Source organism: Psammomys obesus, unplaced genomic scaffold (genome assembly GCF_907164565.1).
Source record: "Psammomys obesus unplaced genomic scaffold, mPsaObe1.curated_primary_1811, whole genome shotgun sequence".
NCBI lineage: Eukaryota > Metazoa > Chordata > Mammalia > Rodentia > Muridae > Psammomys > Psammomys obesus.
The window spans coordinates 105,948-126,677 of record NW_026589732.1 but is presented as its reverse complement, the minus strand read 5'-3'; the positions used below and the strand labels follow the sequence as shown (position 1 = coordinate 126,677).

Below are 20,730 nucleotides of genomic sequence, written 5' to 3'. Positions count from 1 at the left end.
CATAGAATAAGTTTGGTAGTGACATTTTTATTCTTATACTTTTTCTTTTTATATCTTTTTCCCCTTTAAAAAATACCTTATTTTTTCTTTTTCTTCTCCCTTCTCTCCTCCCAGTACCACCCTTGCACCCACTTCTCCCTGCCCACTCTGCCCTCTCAGAAAAGGGGAGCCACCCAGTATCAACCTACCCCAGTATATCAAGTTACATCAAGACCAAGCACATCTTCCTCCACCGAGGCCAGGCAAGACAGCATCACTAGGGGGACATGATCCAAAAGCAGGCAACAGAGTCCATATTAGAAACAGCCCTGGATCTACTTGCCGGGGACCCACATGAAGACCAAGCTGCCCATTGGCCACACAAGTGTAGGGGTCCTAGGTCCAGCGGATGCATGCTCTTTCATTGGTGCTTCAGTCTCTGTAAGCCCCTGTGGGCCTAGGCTGGTTAACTCTATTGGTGTTCTTGTGGAGTTCTTATCCCCTCTGGGTCCTTCTATCTGTCCCCCAACACTTCCTCAAGACTCTCCAAGCTCCGCCCCATGTTTGGCTGCTAGTCTCAGCATCTGTTTTGATCTGCTGCTGGGTGGAGCCTCTTAGTGGACAGTTATGCTAGGCTCCTGTCTGCAAGAATAGCAGAGTATTATTAATAGTGTTGGGGTTGGTTCTCTACTGTGGGTGGGTCTCAGGTTGGGCTAGTCATTGCTTGGACAGTTCCTCAGTCTCTGCTCCCTCTTAATTCCTGCACTTCTTGTAGGCAGGTTTTGTGGGTGGGTTGGTGTTCCTGCCCTCCACTAGGAGTCCTTCCTGGCTAGGAGGTGTCCACTTCAGTCTCCTTATCTCCCACTGCTAGGGGTCTCAGACAGAGTCACCCTCAGAGCTTTCCTGGAGCCTACCCTGTCCCAGGACTACAGCTTGTCTCTGAGCTGTCCTCCCCCCCCCCCCCGTCTTCCTTCTCTCTCCCAGTCCTCTCATCTCTTGTCCCCACTCTCCCCAGGTCTGATTCCCACTTTGCTTTTCCTCCCCACAGCATATCCTATCCAGTTCCATATCTTCATGCACTTAGGATGTCTGCTTCTCTTTCTGAATGAGATTCAAGCAACCTCCTTTGAGCCCTTTTTGTTTCTTAGCTTCTTTGGATCTCTGGATTGTAGTATGGTTATCCTGTACTATATGGTAATATCCACTTATAAGTGAGTGCATACCATGTGTGTCTTTCTGGATCTGGTTACCTCACTCAGGACGATCTTTTCTAGTCCCATCCATTTGCCTGCAAATTGCATGGTTTCCTTGTTTTTAATAGCTGAGTAGTATTCCATTGTGTAAATGTACCACAGTTTCCTTATCCATTCTTCAGTTGAGGGACATATGTGTTGTTTCAGGTTTCTGGCTATTATGACAAAAGCTGCTATGAACATAGTTGAGCAGATGTCATGGCATGGTGGAACATCTTTTGGGTATATGCCCAGGAGTGCTATAGCTGATCATGAGAAGAACTATTCTCAATTTTCCGAGAAACCTCCAGATTGATTTCCAAAGTGGTTGTATAAGTTTGCACTCCCACCAGCAATGAAGGAGCATTACCCTTTCTCTGCATTCTTGACACCATGTACTGTCACTTCAGTTTTCGATCTTAGCCATTCTGACAGGTATAAGAGGGAATCTCAGAGTCATTTTGATTTATATTTCCCTAATGACAAAGACATTGAGCATTTCTTTTTTAAATTAAATTTTTATTTTTTAATATTAGTTACAGTTTATTAACTTATCCAGCTCCCTCCTTCCTTCCCAATCCCACTCTTCCTCCCTCAATTTCTCCCTACCCCTTTCAAAGTCCACTGATAGGGGAGGACCTCCTCCCCTTTCATCTGACCCTAGCTTACCAGGTATCTTCAGGCCTGTCTGCAAAGTCCTCCTCTGTGGTCCAGCAGGGCTGCTCCTCCCTCGGTAGGAGTGTGTGTGTGTCAAAGAGACAGCCATTGAGTTCGTGTCAGAAATAGCCCCTGTTTCCCTGAGCTACCATGGGCTACATCTAAGCAGAGGTTCTAGGTTATATCCATATATGGTCCTTGGTTGGAGTATCAGTCTCACAAAAGACCCCTGTGCCCAGATATATTTGGTCCTTGTGGAGCTCCTGTCTTCTCCAGGTCATACTAACTCCCCCTTCTTTCATATGATTCCCTGCACTCTGCCAAAGGTTTGGTTATGAGTCTCAGTATCTGCTTTGATACTGCTAGGTAGAGACTTTCAGAGGACCTCAGTGGTAGGCTCCTGGTCCTGTTACTTGTTTTCTCCTATAAGATTCATTCCTCTGTTTCGAATTCTGTTTAGCTCTATACCCCATATTTTAATTGGATTATTTGGTTTGTTGTTGTATAATTTCTTAATTTCTTTATATGCTTTGGATATTAGCCCTTTGTCTGATGTAGGGTTGGTGAAGATCTTTTTCCAATAAGTAGCCTGTCATTTACTCTATTGACAGTGTCCTTTGCTCTACAGAAGCTTTTCAGTTTCACGAGGTCCTATTTATTAATTGTTGATCTTAGAGCCTGAGCTGTTGGTGTTTTGCTCAGGAAGTTGTCCCTATGCCAATGAATTACAGGCTTTTCCTCACTTTCTCTTCTCTTAGATACAGTGTATCTGGTTTTATGTTGGGGCCTTTGATCTTCTTGGACTTGAGTTTTGTGCAGGGTGCTAGATATAGATCTATTTGCATTTTTCTACATGTAGACATCTAGTTAGAGCAGCACCATTTGTTGAAACTGTTGTTTTTTCCATTGTATGGTTTTGTCGAAAACCAAGTGCCTGTAGCTATGTGGGTTTGTTTGTACATCTTCAATTTGATCCCTTTGATCAGCCTCTCTGTTTCTGTGCCATATCATGCAGTCTTTATTACTATTGCTTTGGAGTACAGCTTGAAATCAGGGATGGTGGTACATCCAGGAGTTCTTTTATTGTACAGAATTATTTTAGCTCTCCTGGGTCTTTTATTTTTTTCATATGAAGTTGATTGTTGCTCTTTCAATGTCTGTAAAGAATCATGTTGGGAATTTCATTGCATCTGTAGATTGCTTTTGGTAAGATGGAAACTTTAGACTATGTTAATCCTATTGATCCAGGAGCATGGGAGATCTTACCATTTTCGAGCATCTTTTTTTGATTTCTTTTGTCACAGACTTGAAGTTCTTGTCATATAGGTCTTTCACTTGCTTGGTTAGAGTTAAACCAAAATATTTTATATTATCTGTGGCTATCATAAAAGGTGTTTCCCCTAATTTCTTTCTCAGTCTGTTTAACTCTTGTGTAAAGGAGGGCTACTGATTTTTTTTTTTTAAGTTAAATTTGTATCCAGCCACTTTGCTGAATGTGTTTATCAGCTGTAAGAGTTCTCTGGTAGAATTTTTGGGGTCACTTATGTATACTATCATATTATCTGTGAATAGCGGTACTTTGATTTCTTTCTTTCCAATTTGTAGCCCCCATGATCTCCCTTAGTTGTCTTATTGCTCTAGCTAGAACGTCAAGTACTATATTGAATAGAAACAGAGAAAGTGGGCAGCTTGTCTTGTCCATGATGTTAGTAGGATTGCTTCATTTAAATTGATGTTGGCTTTTGGCTTACTGTATATTGCCTTTATTATGTTTAGGTATGCACCTTGTGTCCTTGATCTTTCCAAGCTTTAAATGTGAAGGGGTGTTTTATTTTGTAAAAAGCCTTTTCAGCATCTAATGAGATGATCATGTGGTTTTTTTTCTTTCAGATTGTTTATAGGGCATTGATGGATTTTCATATGTTGAACCATCCCTGCATCTCTGAGATGAAGCCTACTTGATCATGATGGATGATGTGTTCCTGGAATTGGTTTGCGAGTATTTTGTTCAATATTTTTGCATCAATGTTCATAATGGAGATTGGTCTTAAGTTTTCTTTCTTTGTTGGGTCTTTGGGGTCTTTGTAGGTATCAGGATGACTGTGGCCTCAGAGTAAATTTGGCAATGTTCTTTCTGTTTCTATTTTGTGGAATAGTTTCAGAAATTTTTATATTAGCTCTTCTTTGAAAGCCTGGTAGAATTCTGCACTGAAACCATCTGGCCCCGGGCTTTCTTTGGTTGGGAGACTTTTAATGACTACTTCTATTTTCTTAGGGGTTGTAGGTCTGTTTAAAATTGTTTCCCTGATTTTGACTTAATGTTGGTAAGTGGTATCTCTCAAGAAAATTATCCATTTTATTTAGATTTTCCGATTTTTTTGACATACAGGTTTTTGAAGTAAGATCTAATGATTCTTTAGATTTCCTTGGTATCTGTTGTTATGTGTCCCTTTTCATTTCTGATTTTTGCTAATTTGGATACTTTCTTTTTGCCTTTTAGTTAGTTTAGCTAGGGGTTTGTCTATCTTGTTGTTTTTCTCAAAAACAAACAAACAAACAAACAAACAAACAAACAAACAAACAGCTCTTGGTTTTTTGATTCTTTGTATTGTACTCTGTTTCTACTTTATTGCTTTTGCCCTGAGTTTGATTATTTCCTACCATCTACTCTTCTTGGGTGTGCTTGCTTCTTTTTGTTCTAAAACTTTCAGGTGTGCTTTTAAATTGTTAGTATGGCAGCTGGCCGTGGTGGTGCACATCTGTAATCTCAGCCTTAGGGGAGGCAGAGGCAAGGGAATCTCTGGGATTTCAAGGCCAGCCTGGTCTACAAAGCGAGCCCAGGACAGCCAAAGCTACACAGAGAAATCTTGTCTCAAAAAAAAAAAATTAGTGTATGATCTAAGTGCTATGAGCTTTTCTCTTAGCACTGATTTCATTGTTTCCCATAAGTTGGGGGTATGTTGTACCTTCATTTTCATTGAATTCTAAAGTCTTTAATTTCTTTCTTTCTTTCCTCCATGACCCAGTGGTCATTGAATAGAGAGTTGTTTAATTTCCGTGAGTTTTTAGATATTCTATTGTTTCTGTTGTTGAAAAACGGCTTTAATCCATGGTGGTCTTTATAGAACACAAGACGTTATTTCAATTTTCTTGTATCTGTTGAGGCTTGCTTTGTGTCCAAGTATGTGGTCAAATCTGGAGAAGGTTCTGTGCTGAGAAGAAGGTATTTTCTTTTGTGTTTGGATGGAATGTTCTGTAGATATCTGTTAGGTCCAATTGTCTCATAACATTGATTAGTTTCATTATATTTCTGTTTAGTTTCTGACTTGGTGACTTGTCCATTACTGAGAGAGGGGTTTTGAAATCTCCTACTATTAAAGTGTGGCATTCGATGTGTGATTTAAGTGTTAGCAATGTTTCTTTTATAAATGTGGGTGCCCTTACATTTGGGGCATATATGTTCAGAATTGAGATGTTATCTTGGTGAATTTTTACTTTGATGAATATGAAGTGCCCTTCCCCATCTCTTTTGATTAATTTTGGTTGAAAGACTATTTTATTGGACATTAGAATAGCTACTCAAACTTGCTTCTTGTGTCCATTTGCTTAGAAAACCTTTTCCCAGCCATTTACTCTGAGGTAATGTTTATCTTTGTTTCTTGTATGCAGAAAAATAATGTTTTCACAATCATTATGTTAGCCTGTGTCTTTTTATTGGTGAACTAAGACCATTGATGTTGAGAGATATTAATGACCAAAGATTGTTAATTCCTCTTATTTTTATGTTTGTGGTGTTAGTACATATGTTTGTTTGTGTGTGTGTCCCTTCTTTTGTTTTTGCTGATGTGGAATAATTTATTTATTGTTTTTTTTGTTTGTTTGTTTTATGTAGTTACCCTCTTTGGGGTGGAGTTATCCTCCTAGTTTTTTTCTGTAGGGCTGGATTTGTGGATAGATATTGTTTAAATTTGGTTTTGTCTTAGAATTTTTTGTTTTATCCATCTATGGTGTTTGAGAGTTTTGCTGAGTAAAGTGGTCTGAGATGACATCTGTGCTCTCTTAGGATTTGAAAGACATCTGCCAGGCCCTTCTGGCTTTTAGAGTCTCTGTTGTCAGGTGTAGGTCTGTCTTTATATGTTACTTGAGCTTATTCCCTTGCAGTTTTTAATATTATTATTATTATTTTGTCCTGTAGATTTAGTGTTTTGATTATTATGTGGTAGGAAGATTTCTTTTCTGGTCCAGTCTAATTGGTGTTTTGTATGTTTCTTGTATGTTTATAGACATCTCTTTCTTTAGGTTGGGGAAATTTTTTTTCTATGATTTTTGTTGAAAATATTTTTTGGTCCTTGAAGCTCACACTCTTCACCTTCTTTTTATTCATTTTATTCATAGGTTAGGTCTTCTCATAGTGTCCCATAATTCCTGGGTGTTTTCTTTCAGGAGATTTTTAGCTTTAACATTTTCTTTGATTGATGTATCAAATTTTCTATCATATCTTCTACACCTGAGATTCTTCTATCTTGTTGATTCTGTTGGTGATGTTTGCATCTATTGTTCCTGTTCTCTTCTCTAAGTTTTTCATCTTCAGGAATCTGTTAGATTGTGCTTTCTTTATTGCTTCTATTTCCATTTTCAAGTCTTAGACAGTTTTATTCCTTTCCTTCACCCATTTAATTGTGTTTTCCTCTATTTCTTTAAGGGATTTATTCATTTCTTCTGTAAAGGCCTTTATCATCTTCATGAGACTGGATTTAAGGTCATTATTTTTCTTTTTTGGTTCCTCCACTGTGTTAAGATATCCTGGGCTTTCTATAGTATGATAGTTGGGTTCTGGTGTTGTCATATTTCCCAGGCTCTTGATATTTGTGCTCTTATGCTGACCTTTAGCCCTCTACTTGTCTCTGGTATTGGCCTCAAGTAATACAAGGTGAGTTATGAGTCAGAATATGGAGCATTGGGGAGAAAGTGCAGTTTTACCTCTGTTGGGAGTGTTTTAGGGGAATGGACTGGCTGGGGTGGGGATGTGACTCTTACCTGGTGGTCCCTGATGGCCCAAGGTCTCTGGAAATGCAGGTATGGTTGTGACCCATGAGATAGAGCAGGCTTGAGAGAGTGTGTAGCTTACTCCTGCTGGGTTTGCCCAGGGGTCCGGTTCAGGTAGTGGGCTGGCATGTGGAGGTCTCACTTGTTTGTCCTGGGTGGCCACTATGGGCCTCTGTGGATGGGGGCTGTACACTGGGCCAGTAATGGGGTTTTCAGGGGACAGGGTGGGGTTCTCTCCTGATGGGTTTGTCGAGAAGACAAGGCAAGGGAATTGTGGTCTGAGGATTCTGACCTGGTGGTCCCTGGGGGCTGTCATCCTCCTGGAATGCTTGTAGGGGTGAGGTTCAGTAGACAGAGAATGCAGGGGGCAGGGCATCACCCACCACTGCTGTGTTTGCTCAGCTGCCTGGTACACCAGGGGTTGCCGAGTAGAGGTCTCACCTGTCTGCCCCAGATGGCCCCCATGGGCCTCCAGGAATTGGGGATCTTGAGTGGGAATGGGGTGCCCAGAGGATGGGGTAGGGCCTTCTGCTGCTGGGTTTGCAGGGATGATTTTTTTTTAAGGGTAGGAGTGATGGGGACATGGCACAGAGTAAGGGTGAGGAGTCAGTTCTTTTTTTCCATCGTGTAGGTTCTAGAGATTGAATTTAAGTCTTCAGCTTGGCAGCGAGCTCCTTTACCAACTGAGCCATCTTGCTGTCTCCATGAAGGATATTTCAATAGTTTGCTAGTTTATTTTGTCTAATGTCAGTGGGTATTCAGTAGTACCTTGAATTGAGAAGGGCTGTGTTTTTCTTACAGGATATCTGTATTTCACTGGATTTTACTTTTTATAGGACTTGAAATAGTTTTATGATTTTTGTAAGCATAAAAAAAAAGGTTTCTTAGAGCTGGAGAGATGGCTCAGAGGTTAAGAGCATTGTCTGCTCTTCCAGAGGTCCTGAGTTCAATTCCCAGCAACCACATGGTGGCTCACAACCATCTATAATGAGATCTGGTACCCTCTTCTGGTGTGAGGTCATAATGCAGACAGATTATTGTATACATAATAAATACATCTTTAAAAAATAGGTTCCTTTATAATATTTGCATGCTTACACAGTACTCTGTTCATTCACACTCACCCACATCACCCTTCCTTTGCTCCCTCCTGCACACTTCTTTCCTGTCATATCTGCAAGCAGCTTCACATTTACACTTTAAAATCTTAGCCCCACATATAAAAAGTAACATATAATATTGGCTTTTCTTTTCATTCCTTTTTTTTCCCACTCCCATTATCCCCTCCTCCTTCCACACAGTCTGCTTTTTGCTTTCATATCTAAAACCCTAGGAATTTAAAAAGCTTTTTTTTTTTTTTACATTTTTAAACTTATTTTTTATATTAATTACAGTCTATTCTCTTTGTATTCCACCTTAGGACTCTCCCTCATTCCCTCCCAATCTCACTCTCCCTCCCTCATCTCCACCCATGCCTCTTTCCAAGTCCACTGATAGGGGAGGTCCTCCTCCCCTTCCATCTGACCCTAGCTTATCAGGTCTCATCAGGACTGGCTGCATTGTCCTCCTCTGTGGCCTGGCAAGGTTGCTCCCCCCTCAGAGGGAGGTGGTCAAAGAGCCAGCCACTGAGCTCATGTCAGAGACAGTCCCTGTTCCCATTACTAGGCAACCCATTTGGATACTGAGCTGCCATGGGCTACATCTGTGCAGGCCTCTGAAAGACTCTACCCAGCAGTGTATCAAAGCAGATGCTGTGACTCATAACCAATCTTTGGGCAGAGTGCAGGGAATCTTATGAAAGAAAGGGGAGATAGTAAGACCCAGAGAGGACGGGAGCTCCACAAGGAGAACAACAGAGCCAAAAAATCTGGGCACAGTGTTTTTTTTTCTGAGAATTTAAAAATCTTGATTAAACCTTGAATCTAGATTCCTCATGTTAGAAAAAAAAAAAAACGTGATATTTACCTTGTGGGCCTGGCTTATTTCATTTAGCATGATTAAAGCCACTGCCTTTTTTTTTTTTTTTTCTTTCTTTCAGAAAACAGAGAAGATGGTGATGACAAGCAGGTGGTCGCGGAGATCATGGCAAGAAGCTTTATTCCAGCTGTGATAGCGACTGTTTCTTGGGAAGGCTTTCACTTTGCTGGGCATGAGATCCGAATTACCGAGGCCAAGGACTGTTACGGCGCATTTGTCTGGCCGTCGGTATAATTTTTACAAATTTGCTGTTGCTGCACCCAGTTATTTCCCAGTTTTATTTATTCTTCTTTTCTACTTGGAAGAAGGAAATAGGGAGCAAGATTCTATTCTGTGATCTTAGACAACACTAAAATGGAGTGTTGGGAATTTGCTTCCAACAATTAAGTTTGTTTCTGACTTTATTGACATTTGTAGGCTAAATAAAAATGTAGGTGTGTCTTCAGCTTTTATAACTATGAGATAGGAAAAGGGTAAATGTTTTCATTTCTTATTTTATTGGCTCTGTTTGAATTAAACAAGCATAAAGGATGTCTATATGCAGCTCACAAGCAGGATACTTCTAAAGACACCCACTCCTTTACGAGCGACTTCACGAAAGGTGGCAGACCACAGCTACTCCCATCACAACCTCACAAGTTACTTGGAATCATCCAGTATTGTGAGAAATGTAAAGATGGTCAATTTTAAACAACTACACTCTGTAGTTTCACTCATTTTTGCCTTTCTTTTCAACGAGGACTTTTTCTACCCAGCCAAAATGTTGAGCTCAGAGGAGGTACTTCTGATGATAATTTTCTAGAATGATTTGTATGAACATCCACAAATTTACTCATCCCCAGATGTGCACATGCTCAGGTCAGAATATCTATGGGGTTTAATTTTACTATTATTGCTTCAAACATCCTTTCCTCTCAATTTTCCTAGGCCCTTGTTCTATGCTATTTCCTGGAAACACATGCTAAGCAATATGACATGGTTGATAAAAATGTGATTGAAATTGGAGCTGGGACAGGGCTTGTCTCCATTGTGGCAAGTTTGCTTGGTAAGTAGGTATGTTTTTTATCAAATGGAGCTGGTCAGAAAACTAATGACCAAACATCAGTAGTCGCTTCTGCTTCCCAGTGTATTATGATCTAGGATTGTGTAACTCAACACCTGACCGTGAGTGGGTCCTAAAATTGGATGAGTGAGGCATCCGCCCACTCAGGGCCTCTTCTGCCCAGTTGCCCACGCATGGAGCTCTGCTTCCTGGGAACTCACTTCCCCATTCGGGAAGAGCCCTGTTAGGGCTGCGGGGAGGCCCCATCTCAAACCTTCGCTGGGAGGGCCGGGAAGGGATGAGCGCTCAGCACATGACATTGATGAGCTTCTCCCGCCCATGTGTAACTCCTTAATTATTTAAAACAGACTTCATCAAGGAACTCTACCAAGGTTAACATTTCTTTCCTGGTTTCTTCCCAGAATTTTCTGTGTAAGTAGCTTTAAATCTTCCCGTGGAATGTGAACTAACAAGCCTAGCCTGGGGGTGAACTTCATCATTCTGCTAGATTCCTTTGGGGGTTCTAGAATGCTATGCTTTTATGAACGTGCTCCTATTAAAATAGGGGAGGAGTATTAAGAATCACACAAAACTCATATCTCTGCTTTGATTTTTAGGGGTTTGTCTTTGAATTTGATTCTTCATTTCCATTCTTAATTTTATGACCTCCACGTCTCTCACCAGCATCTTTTCCATCTGAATGTGCAATACTGTCTCTCTGCATGGCTGCCATGGTTTGGCCCAATATTTTTGTTCTATATTTCATTGTTTTCATTTGGCTTCACCCTCTGAAGTTCACGACCCCAGTCTATCTTACTTTTTTTTTTATCATCAGAAGAACAAACCTATAGCTTTAAAATCTAAAAATGCATACTTTCCTTTTATTTTAATTTTCATAAGAATATATTGCAGTTGATGTGAAGAGATATCTGGCATGAGATTGGTGAATGGTTCTGGCTTGTTCTGAGTTCACCTAGACTTCTTATTCAGTTGTGGCTTCCCATTTCTTATCCTAGTTTGTGTTGTCTGATGCTATCTATGGCTTTGCTTAATATGAGCTTTATTTATAGGTTATTTTCAGATTCTGTTACTGGTCATTTTGAGCACCAAATGTTTAGAAATTAGCTGCTGCCAAGGTCCTTCATGAAAAGGGCACTGCCCTTCGCTCACAATTCAGAAACTGTTTCTGTTTTCTTCCCATAGGCATTCTGTCCTCCACCCAGGACCTTTGGCTTAGGGCTGTATACTTAAATATCTCCTGGTAGGAAGATTTATGCTTTGGATGGAGGCAAGGGGAAACTGGCCATAAATATGGCCATAAACATGTCATGGTTCTTTCCATGTGATTAATTTTAAAAAAGTTTTTTTTCCCCTTTCTCTACTCATATGAGCACTCCCTGTTCAATCCTAGAATACCCAGTATTACTTATATTCATGAAAGGCTTAGAATTTTTTCTTTCTAACTCTTGTTGGTCATGATAGTCATGTTTATTAGATGGTTGGAAAAAAAAATTTAAATCAACTTTTGTCAGGGTTGGAAGAAAGAATCAGGTCATTTCCTAATATCAACATGTATGCAGGCTCCTCTTTTCAGATGTCTTACACATTTAAAACAGTGATTGTACAAAGTTTTCTATTTTCTTCATCCAACTCTTGGTGGAAGGGCGATTCATAGAATACCACCTCCACAGAGTATTGGAATATTTCATTTTGTTGACTTACATGTCTCTTCGTATGTCTTGCATTTATTTCTATGTAACTACAATTCTTTACAGGTCTCCCAGCATCACATTCCAGCGGTGTTTACTAGTGGGTGATCCGCCTGTAAGTCTTGGGTCATTTCTCACCTAGGATGAGACTGATGAAATCTAGGCACTTCTTTGTGGTGCTTGTACCAGTTAGGTTTCTGTTGCCATGAGAAACACCAGGACCAAAAACAACTTAGGGAGAAAAGGGCTCATTTCATCTACAACCCTAAGGTCAGTCAAGGACCAGGAACCCAAGGCAGAAAACTGGAGGCAAGAATTGAGGCAGAGGCCATGGAGGAGTGCTATTTATTGGCTTTGGTTGGCATAGCTTGCTCAGCCTGTTTTCTTTTATTTCTTTCTCTCTTTCTTTTTTTTTTCACCTGAGATGAATAGATTTAATTTTTTTAATTTTTATTTTTTAATATTAATCACAGGTTATTTACTTTGTATCCCAGGCATAGCCTCCTCTCTCATTCCCTCCCAATACCACCCTCCCTCCCTCATCTCCTCCCTGTCCCTTTCCAAGTCCACTGCTAGGGGAGGTCCTCCTCCCCTTCCATCTGGCCCTAGCTTATCAGGTATCTTCAGGACTAGCTGCCATGTCCTCCTCTGTGGCCTAGCAAGGCTGATCCTCCCTCAGAGCAGGGGATGGAAAGGAACCAGTCATTGAATTCATGTCAGAAATAGTTCCTGTACCAGGACACACACTTGGATAAATGTTTTAATTTTTATTTATGTATTTTGCCTCCTGGTCTGTAGCCCTCTCCCTCCTCTCCTCCTGATCCCACCCTCACTCCTTCTTTTCTCCTTCTCCCTTACCTACTCCTCAGAGAAGGGGAGCCTCCCTCACCTCAGCATATCAAGTCACATCAGGACTGAGTGCACCACCCTCTTCCCCTATGGCCTGGCAAAGTAGCCCTGCCAGGGTAAAGTGATTGAAAAGCATCCAACAGAGTCCGTGTCAGAGTCAGCCCCCAATCCACTTACTAGGGAACTATATGAGGACCAAGCTGCCAATTGGCTACATCTGTGTAGGCGGCCTATGTCTAGTCCATGCATGGTCCTTGGCCGGTGCTTCAGTCTCCACAGTATCTCCCTGGGTCCTGGTTAGTTGGCTCTGTTGGTGTTCTTGTGGAGCTTCATCCCCTCTGAGTCCTTCTATCCTTCCCTCTACTCTTCCACAAGGCTCCCTGCGCTCCATCCAATGTTTGGTTGTGGGTCTTTGCATCTGTTTCCATCAGGTGCTGGGTGGAGCCACTCAGAGGACAGCTGTGCTAGGCTCCCATCTGTAAGCACAGCAGAGTATCGTTAATGGTGTCAGGGTTTAGCTGTCTCCCATGAAGTGGGTTTCAGGTTGGGCCAGGCATTGGTTAGACATTCTCTCAATCTCTGCTCTGTTTTTGACTCTGCACATTTTGTAGGCAGGGTAAATACTGGGTGGAAGTTTTTGTGGGCGGGTTGGTGCTCCCTTCCCTCCACTAGGAGCTGTGTCTAGTTAGAGGGTGGCCTCTTCCGTCTCCATGACACCTCAGCTTGCTCAGGGGTGACTCCATGTGCAGTGGGCTGGGCCTTCCCTCATTAATCATGAGTCAAGAAAATGTCCCCAGAGACCTGCCCACTGGATAGAAAACTAGCCAGTGTATTGTTGGTAGTTTGTTGCTTCTCTATGTCATTCACCAAGTTTCAAAGCATACAGAGGCTTGCAACTCTTTGGAAAGTACTGCCTTCATCAGTGACCTTGGATTATTGCCATGAGATGCTCTTTTTTTCCTAGCCTGTAATAGCTAAATAGAGAACAACAGTGATGAGCTAGACAAAGCCCAGGGGGTCAGCAGGACACAGAAGTATCATATCATGAGATCCTGTTGTTTTTGTTTGTTTTTTTGTTTGTTTGTTTGTTTTTTTAAGAGGGGCAGAGAAGTGATTTAGTGTCCATTCTGAAAAGCACTGTCCTATGCCTTTTCTTTGAGCCTAGTTGTGAAGAATCTCAGAGTGCATATTGGCTTGAAACCTGACTGACATTGCAAGAGGGTCACTTTTCCTATGAACCATTTTTTTTTTTTAAACAGGTGCTCGTGTGACTGCTACAGACTTACCTGAATTACTTGGAAACCTGCAATATAATATTTCCAGAAACACCAAGACGAAATGCAAGCATTTGCCTCAGGTTAAAGAGTTATCCTGGGGAGTGGCCTTAGACAGGAACTTCCCCAGGTCTTCTAACAACTTCGACTACATCCTGGCAGCGGACGTTGTCTATGCCCATCCCTTCCTGGAGGAGCTTCTCATGACCTTTGACCATCTCTGCAGAGACACTACCACTATCCTCTGGGTTATGAGATTCAGGCTGGAGAAAGAAAATAAATTTGTAGATAGATTTAAGGAACTGTTTGACCTGGAGGAAATTTCTAGTTTCCCTAGCCTGAATATTAAGTTGTACAAAGCTATGAAGAAAAATCGGAGGAGTGCATAGTGAATTAGGACCTAAGCATGTCAAGGTGTTTTTTAGTAGATATTGCTTTAAAGAAAACACACACACACACACACACACACACACACACACACACACACACATACACACACACACACACACACACACACACACCACTGTGAGAATAAAAAGTAACTCTAAACTTGCCTTATTGTAGGCAACGATTTTTACACACACACACACACACAGTAGGTGCATCTGTAGGATAATTTGTTCCTAAGTGTGTCTGCTCAGCACTCTAATTCCGTAATTACACAAACTTTCAGCAACATTCAACTAGATTCTCATTACAAAATGCTAATTTTCAATGATGATACCTCTGAGTATTATTAATTTCATTTCTTTTGAAAATGTAGCTTAAACTTGAGGCCTTAAACTTGAGATCTTTTTACCTCAGCCTCACGAGTGCTAGGACTACAGATGTGTAGCACACATCCATCCATGTTGTTAGTCCTCTTAAATGTAGGCTTGAAAGATTACATTTTTAGAAATCAGGAAACTGACTGTGATGGAATTTGCGAATAAATTTGAAAAGGCAGATATAGGATGTATGTCAGGGCCGGATGTCTGTGGTCCCCACCATGCCGGGGTAGAGGCGGGCTGTCATCACTGCTTGCAAGTTTGGACTTCTAGTGTAACTACTGAATCAACCAAGGATGTGGGTCTGAGGTTCCGGGCAAGAATACTTTCCTCTCATAGATAAAATATATGGATGGAAAGTGCAAGAATAAAAGATACCTGAGCTTAAACTGGGCTGTGGTCATGCACACCTTTAATCCCAGCACTCAGGAGGCAGAGCCAGGTGGATCTTTATGAGATGAGGCCAGCTTGGTCTACAAAACAACTTCCAGGACAGCCAGGATGACTCAAAAAAAAAAATCCTAATATTGCTGTTTGTTTTTGTTTCATAGAAATGAAAATAGTTATAAGAACTTTGGGTTGGAAGTACATAAAAAGATTTAGGTTCTTAGCCTCAAATAAACAGGCATGGCTTGTTTTAAAGTTTAAGGCCCTGCTAATAAGCACGGATATGCCTAGATATTTTTTTAAAAAAATTATGTGACTCTTTGAGAATAGAATAATGTTCAAATAATTAAAATCCATGTGGAAAGAGTTAAAGAATTAGGCCTTTATGTCTGGACTGTGTTTATTTACTTTGTATCCTACCTGTGACTCCTTCCCTCCTCCCTTCCCAATCTCACCCTCCTTCCCCTTCTCCACTCATGCTCCTCCCCCACTCCACTGATTGGGGAGGTCTTCCTCTCCTTCCCTCTGATCCTAGTCTATCAGGTCTCATCAGGAGTGGCTGCATTGTCTTCTTCTGTGGCCTGGTAAGGCTGCTCCCCCCTCAGAGGGAGGTGATCAAAGAGTAGGCCAATCAGTTAATGTCAGAGACAGTCCCTGTTCCCATTACCATGGAATCCACTTGGACACTGAACTGCCATGGGCTACATCTGTGCAGGGGTTCTAGGTTATTTCCATGGATGGTCCTTGGTTGGAGTAGCTCCACAAGGAGAGCAACAGAACCAAAAAATCTGGGCACAGGGGTCCTTTCTGAGACTGATACTCCAACTAAGGAAAATCTGAATTTGAATTGCTTTCCTATTAATGGGCTACCAGTTAAACGAAGAGTATTATGTCTGCTTGTCTCCTGAGAACAAATTATTTTAAATGGGGTACTCAAGATATACCTGGAAAGATGACCCCCCAGACATATGAGCATGTATTTGACAAAGATGTATAGATCCAGCATAGGGTCTAAATAGAAAACAATTTCTGTTTGCAAGGAATATTGGACACTTACTGGAATAATCGATTTGAAGGCATATGATGATCTCAATTGCAGCCTTAGATCTTATTCAATGAAATAAAAGAAAACTTTCGTCTGCAGAGGCTCTGAGAATGGGGTGAAGCTGGGAGATGGTTGTGTACAGTAACCTCAGGCCAGTTGGGTTAGGGCTGAACTTTAAAACGTCATCTGATATGTTAGTGACTAGGTTTGCTGAGTGAGCCTGGTGTTTGTTGCCTAGTTACTAGGCTGAGACGCTCCCTGTATCAGCCAAGCAGGACAGAGCTGTGGGGTGAGCTGAGGACAGCAGCTCCTGGAAACCACCTTCCAGCAAGCATTTCTTGCCATCCAGGCAGCCAAGGGTAAGGACAGAGGCACCCCGCAGAGCAGACAGGAGCCAGTTGCAGTGACATGGAACGTGGCAATGGGCTGCAGTGTCTGTAAACCTGAGATCCATCTTATATCAGGCACTTTGCTTCTGGACAGTGAATTGCTCAGTCAGCATCTCCTGCTGTCTGAAACCCTCTGACAGGTGACAGCCACCAGCCAAGGCAGGGCCGAGTAGCTCTGTGTGCTTCAGTGATGTCAGAGAAGCTACCCTACGAGAATCAGGTTTAGGGGATGGCGCCAATGTCTATGCAGAGCAGCGGCCAGGCTACTTAGTTACAGAATGTTCTACAACTAACAGGAGAAAAGGTGATGCTGATCCCACCAGCCCAGAGCTCGCTCTGAACCCCACTGTTCTTATGCCTCTCACATCAGCCCAAAGCAGGAATCACCAAAGTCTGGCACTTTGGGTAAATGTGGATGTGCCTCTATGTTGCCACTCTGCTTAGTCCTCTGCTCATCAAGCCTGCACCATCTGAAGCTAAACCTCTTCCTGTGCGTCCTTTCCCCCAGGATGCACTGAATGAATCAATTCAGAGAAGAAGGAATACCCTTACCTGAAGCCTTCCTGAACCCCTGAGTAACTAATGCCTGAGACTACACCTTTTTCAGGTTGCTGGGGCAATCTCTTTAGTATACATTTTAATATTACACAGGCTAACTCTTTTTTTAATTGTACTTAATAGTCTTGTTCTATTTATGTCCATTTGAGCCTACCACTTTTAGGGAGGTTGTAATCAGCTCATGAAGAAGTAAGAAAAATCTTGCAGAGATGACTTTATAGTCAAAGGCTAAGGACTGTGTTTATTGAAATTCTAGCTTAGGGACTCTGAGTTTTTTTTAAAAAAATACTTGTATGTTATTAAAGAACGGACACTGACAACATTTGATTTGATCTCCACAGTGGGTAATAGTTTAGTATAGTTAGACTCTTAATTAAAATGTGTTAATGATCCTTGTACTAGGGATGTGACTGCCAATCCGTACATTGTCTCTAGAAGAGAAGGTCTGATATATACAGTGACAGTCCTTTGGCTAGAGCATTCAGGGGTACTCAGAGACATGTCAGTGATGGAGTGGGTACCAAGAGAAACTCACCATGAAGTGGCCTTCATTTCTTCATTAAAGAAATGTACTTAGGAATCATCCCGTGTGTCACCCATCTGCACAACTGGCTGGATGAGCCAGATGACCTGCATGTTAAACTTTTCTTCTTCATTGTTATATAATGTTTTGGTAAGAGGCTACCATGTTTTCTTCTCCTCTTCAAATTTGTGATGAATTAGGGGTACCTTTTCTATGAACTGTCCTTGTAATATGTCCAAATAATCCCCATGAAGCAATCTGAAAAGCTCAAATTCATCATCATTGTAAAAAGTCATTTTGCCATGGGGGGGTGGTTCAGGAAACTCTGAGGATGGGATGGGGCAGGGTGTTAATTTTTTTCTTTCAACATATAAATATCTGGTCAGCACATTAGATTATATTGGTTTTTACTGTATGACTTACCCTGGAGAGACATTAAAAAATTGTCTAGGAGACCAGCACAGATCATGGAGCAGCAGGTAGGAGCTCCCACTCTACCTTCTCCATTTACTGGCCTGCCCTGGCCTGCCAGCAACAGTGGCTAGGTCTGCCCAGGGCCCCGAGCTTCACTTCCTCTGCGAGACCCACACCCCAGTTCCCCGTCCTGTGCCGTCTACCGGGACCCACACCAATCTTTGATCTGTGGCCCCTGAGGCCAGCACAGATCAGGGAACATAAGTTCCCTGGCCTGAGACATTTCCTGGGTTCCCCTGCCAATCTGTGGCCCCCCAAGACCAGCAGAGAACAGGGAGCAGCAGAAAAACCAGAGAACTGAGGCAATCTGGGACCACAAGCTCTACCTACAACTCCAGAGACCTATTACCATCAGAGTTCACCAGGCCTGCTAATAACAGAGTCAACCAAATGGTAGAGGTCAGTGCAAGAACACCAGCAATAAAACCCAGGGTCATATGACACCACCCAAACCAGGCTACCCTTCTATAACAAGCACTGAGGATCCTATCACACTGGAAGCACAAGAAAATGATCTTAAGTCTGAGGTTATGAAAATGATAAAGGCCTTAAAAGTAGAAAATAAATTCCTTAAAGAACTGCAGGAAATACAATCAAACAGGAGAAGGAACTGAGTAAATCCCTTAGAGAAAAACAAGAACATACAACCTAATGGGAGAAGAAATAAATAAAACTGTCCAGGACCCAAAACTGGAAATAGAAGCAATTAAGAAACATAATCCGAGGTAATCCCGAAGATGGAAAATAGAGGGAAGAGAACAGGAACTACAGACATGAGCATCAATAACAGAAATTAAGAGATGGAAGAGAGACTCTCAGGTGTAGAAGATACAACTGAAGAAATTGATACATCAGTCAAAAAAATGTTAAATAAAGAAGTTCCTGACACAAACATCCGAGAAATCTGGGACAATATGAAAAGACCAAACCTAAGAATAGTAAGAATAAAAGAAGAAGAAGACTCCAAATTCCAAGGCCCAGAAAATATTTTCAACAGAATCATAGAAGAAAACTTCCCCAACTTAAAGAAAGAAATGCCTATAAACAGACAAGAAGTCTACAGAACACCAAATAGATTAGACCAGAAAAGAAAATCCTCCTGTCACATATTAATCAAAACGTTAAATGTACAGAACAAAGAAAGAATATTAAAAGCTGCACAGGAAAAAGGCAAAGTCACATATAAAGGCAGACCTATCAGAATTACACCTGACTTCTCAACAGAGACTTTGAAAGCCAGAAGAGCCTGGTCAGAGGTCATGCAGACACACATGATGAGCACAGATGTCAATCTAGACTACTATACCCAGCAAAGTTTCCTATCAGTGTAGATGGAGAAAGCAAGATATTCCATGACAAAACCAAGTTTAATCAGTACCTAGGCACAACCCCAGCCATGCAGAAGACGCTAGAAGGAAAACTCCAACCCAAGGAGAGTAACTACACCCAGGAAAACACAGGAAACAACTCCACAGCTGCAAAACCAAAAGAAAGGGATCATGAACACAAACTCTACCACCACCAACATCAAAACACCAGGATCTCATTAAACCGTGAAACTTCTTCAAGTCAAAGAAAACCATCAATAGAATAATATGGTAGGCTATAGATTGGGGAAAAAATTTCACCAACCCTATATCAGATAAAGGGCTAATATCTGAAATATAAAAAGAACTTAAGAAATTAAACATCAACATATCAAATAATCCAATTAAAAATGGGGCAGAGCTCCTGTCCTCTCCAGCTCTGGAGGTCCATAAGGAGAGCAACAGAACCAAAAAATTTGAGCACAGGGGTCTTTCCTGAGACTCATACTCCAACCAAGTACCATGCATGGAGATAACCTAGAACCCCTGCACAGATGTAGCTCATGGCAGTTCAGTGTCCAAGTGGGTTCCATAGTAATGGGAACAGGGACTGCCTCTGACATGAACTGATTGGCCTGCTCTTTGATCACCTCCCCCTGAGGGGGGAGCAGCCTTACCAGGCCACAGAGGAAGACAATGCAGCCACTCCTGATGAGACCTAACAGACTAGGATCAGAAGGAAGAAAAAGAAACCTCCCCTACCAGTGGACTTGGGGAGGGGAGTGTGTGGAGAAGGGGAAGGAAGGGAGGGGCTGGGAGGGGAGGAGGGAGGGAACTAGAGGGGGGATACAAAGTAAATAAAGTATAATTAAAAAGAAAAAAATGGGGTAGAGATCTAAATTGAGAATTCACAACAGAGGAATCTTGTATGGCTGGGAAGCACTTAAAGAAATGCTCAATGTCCTTAGCCATTAGAGAAATGCAAATCAAAACAACTCTAAAATTTTGTCTCACACCAGTCAGAATGGCTAAGATCAAAAAACTCAATTGACAACACATGCTGGCAAGGACTTGGAGAAAGGGGAATACTCCTCATTGCTGGTGGAAATGCAAACTTGTACAACCTCTCTGGAAATCAACTTGGCACTTTCTCAGAAAATTGGGAATAGTTCTACCCCAAAACCCAGCTATACCACTTCTGGGCATTCACCTAAAAGATGCTCCACCATACAGCAAGGTCATTTGCTCAGCTATGTTCATAGTGGTTTTATTCATAAGAGCCAGGAACTGGAAACAACTTAGATGTCCCTCGGCTGAAGAATGAATACAGATACTGTGGTATATTTACACAGTGGAATATTATTCAGCTATTAAAAACAAAGAAATCATGAAATTTACAGACAAATGGATAGAACTAGAAAAGATCATCCTAAGTGAGAAAACCCAGGCCCAGAAAGAAGCACATGCTGTGTCTCACATATGAGTGGATACTAGACCTATAAGTACAGGATAACC

General features: G+C 41.6%; 1 protein-coding gene across 1 annotated transcript; it reads left to right on the top strand.

The window, feature by feature from the left end:
* The first annotated feature begins 7,496 nt into the window (after positions 1 to 7,496).
* Positions 7,497 to 14,154, top strand: LOC129675236 (protein-lysine methyltransferase METTL21E). Its single transcript, XM_055605265.1, has 4 exons — positions 7,497 to 7,512; positions 8,953 to 9,119; positions 9,819 to 9,936; positions 13,751 to 14,154. The coding sequence occupies exons 1-4, from the start codon at positions 7,497 to 7,499 to the stop codon at positions 14,152 to 14,154; spliced, it is 705 nt and encodes a 234-aa protein (XP_055461240.1).
* The last annotated feature ends 6,576 nt before the right edge of the window (positions 14,155 to 20,730 follow it).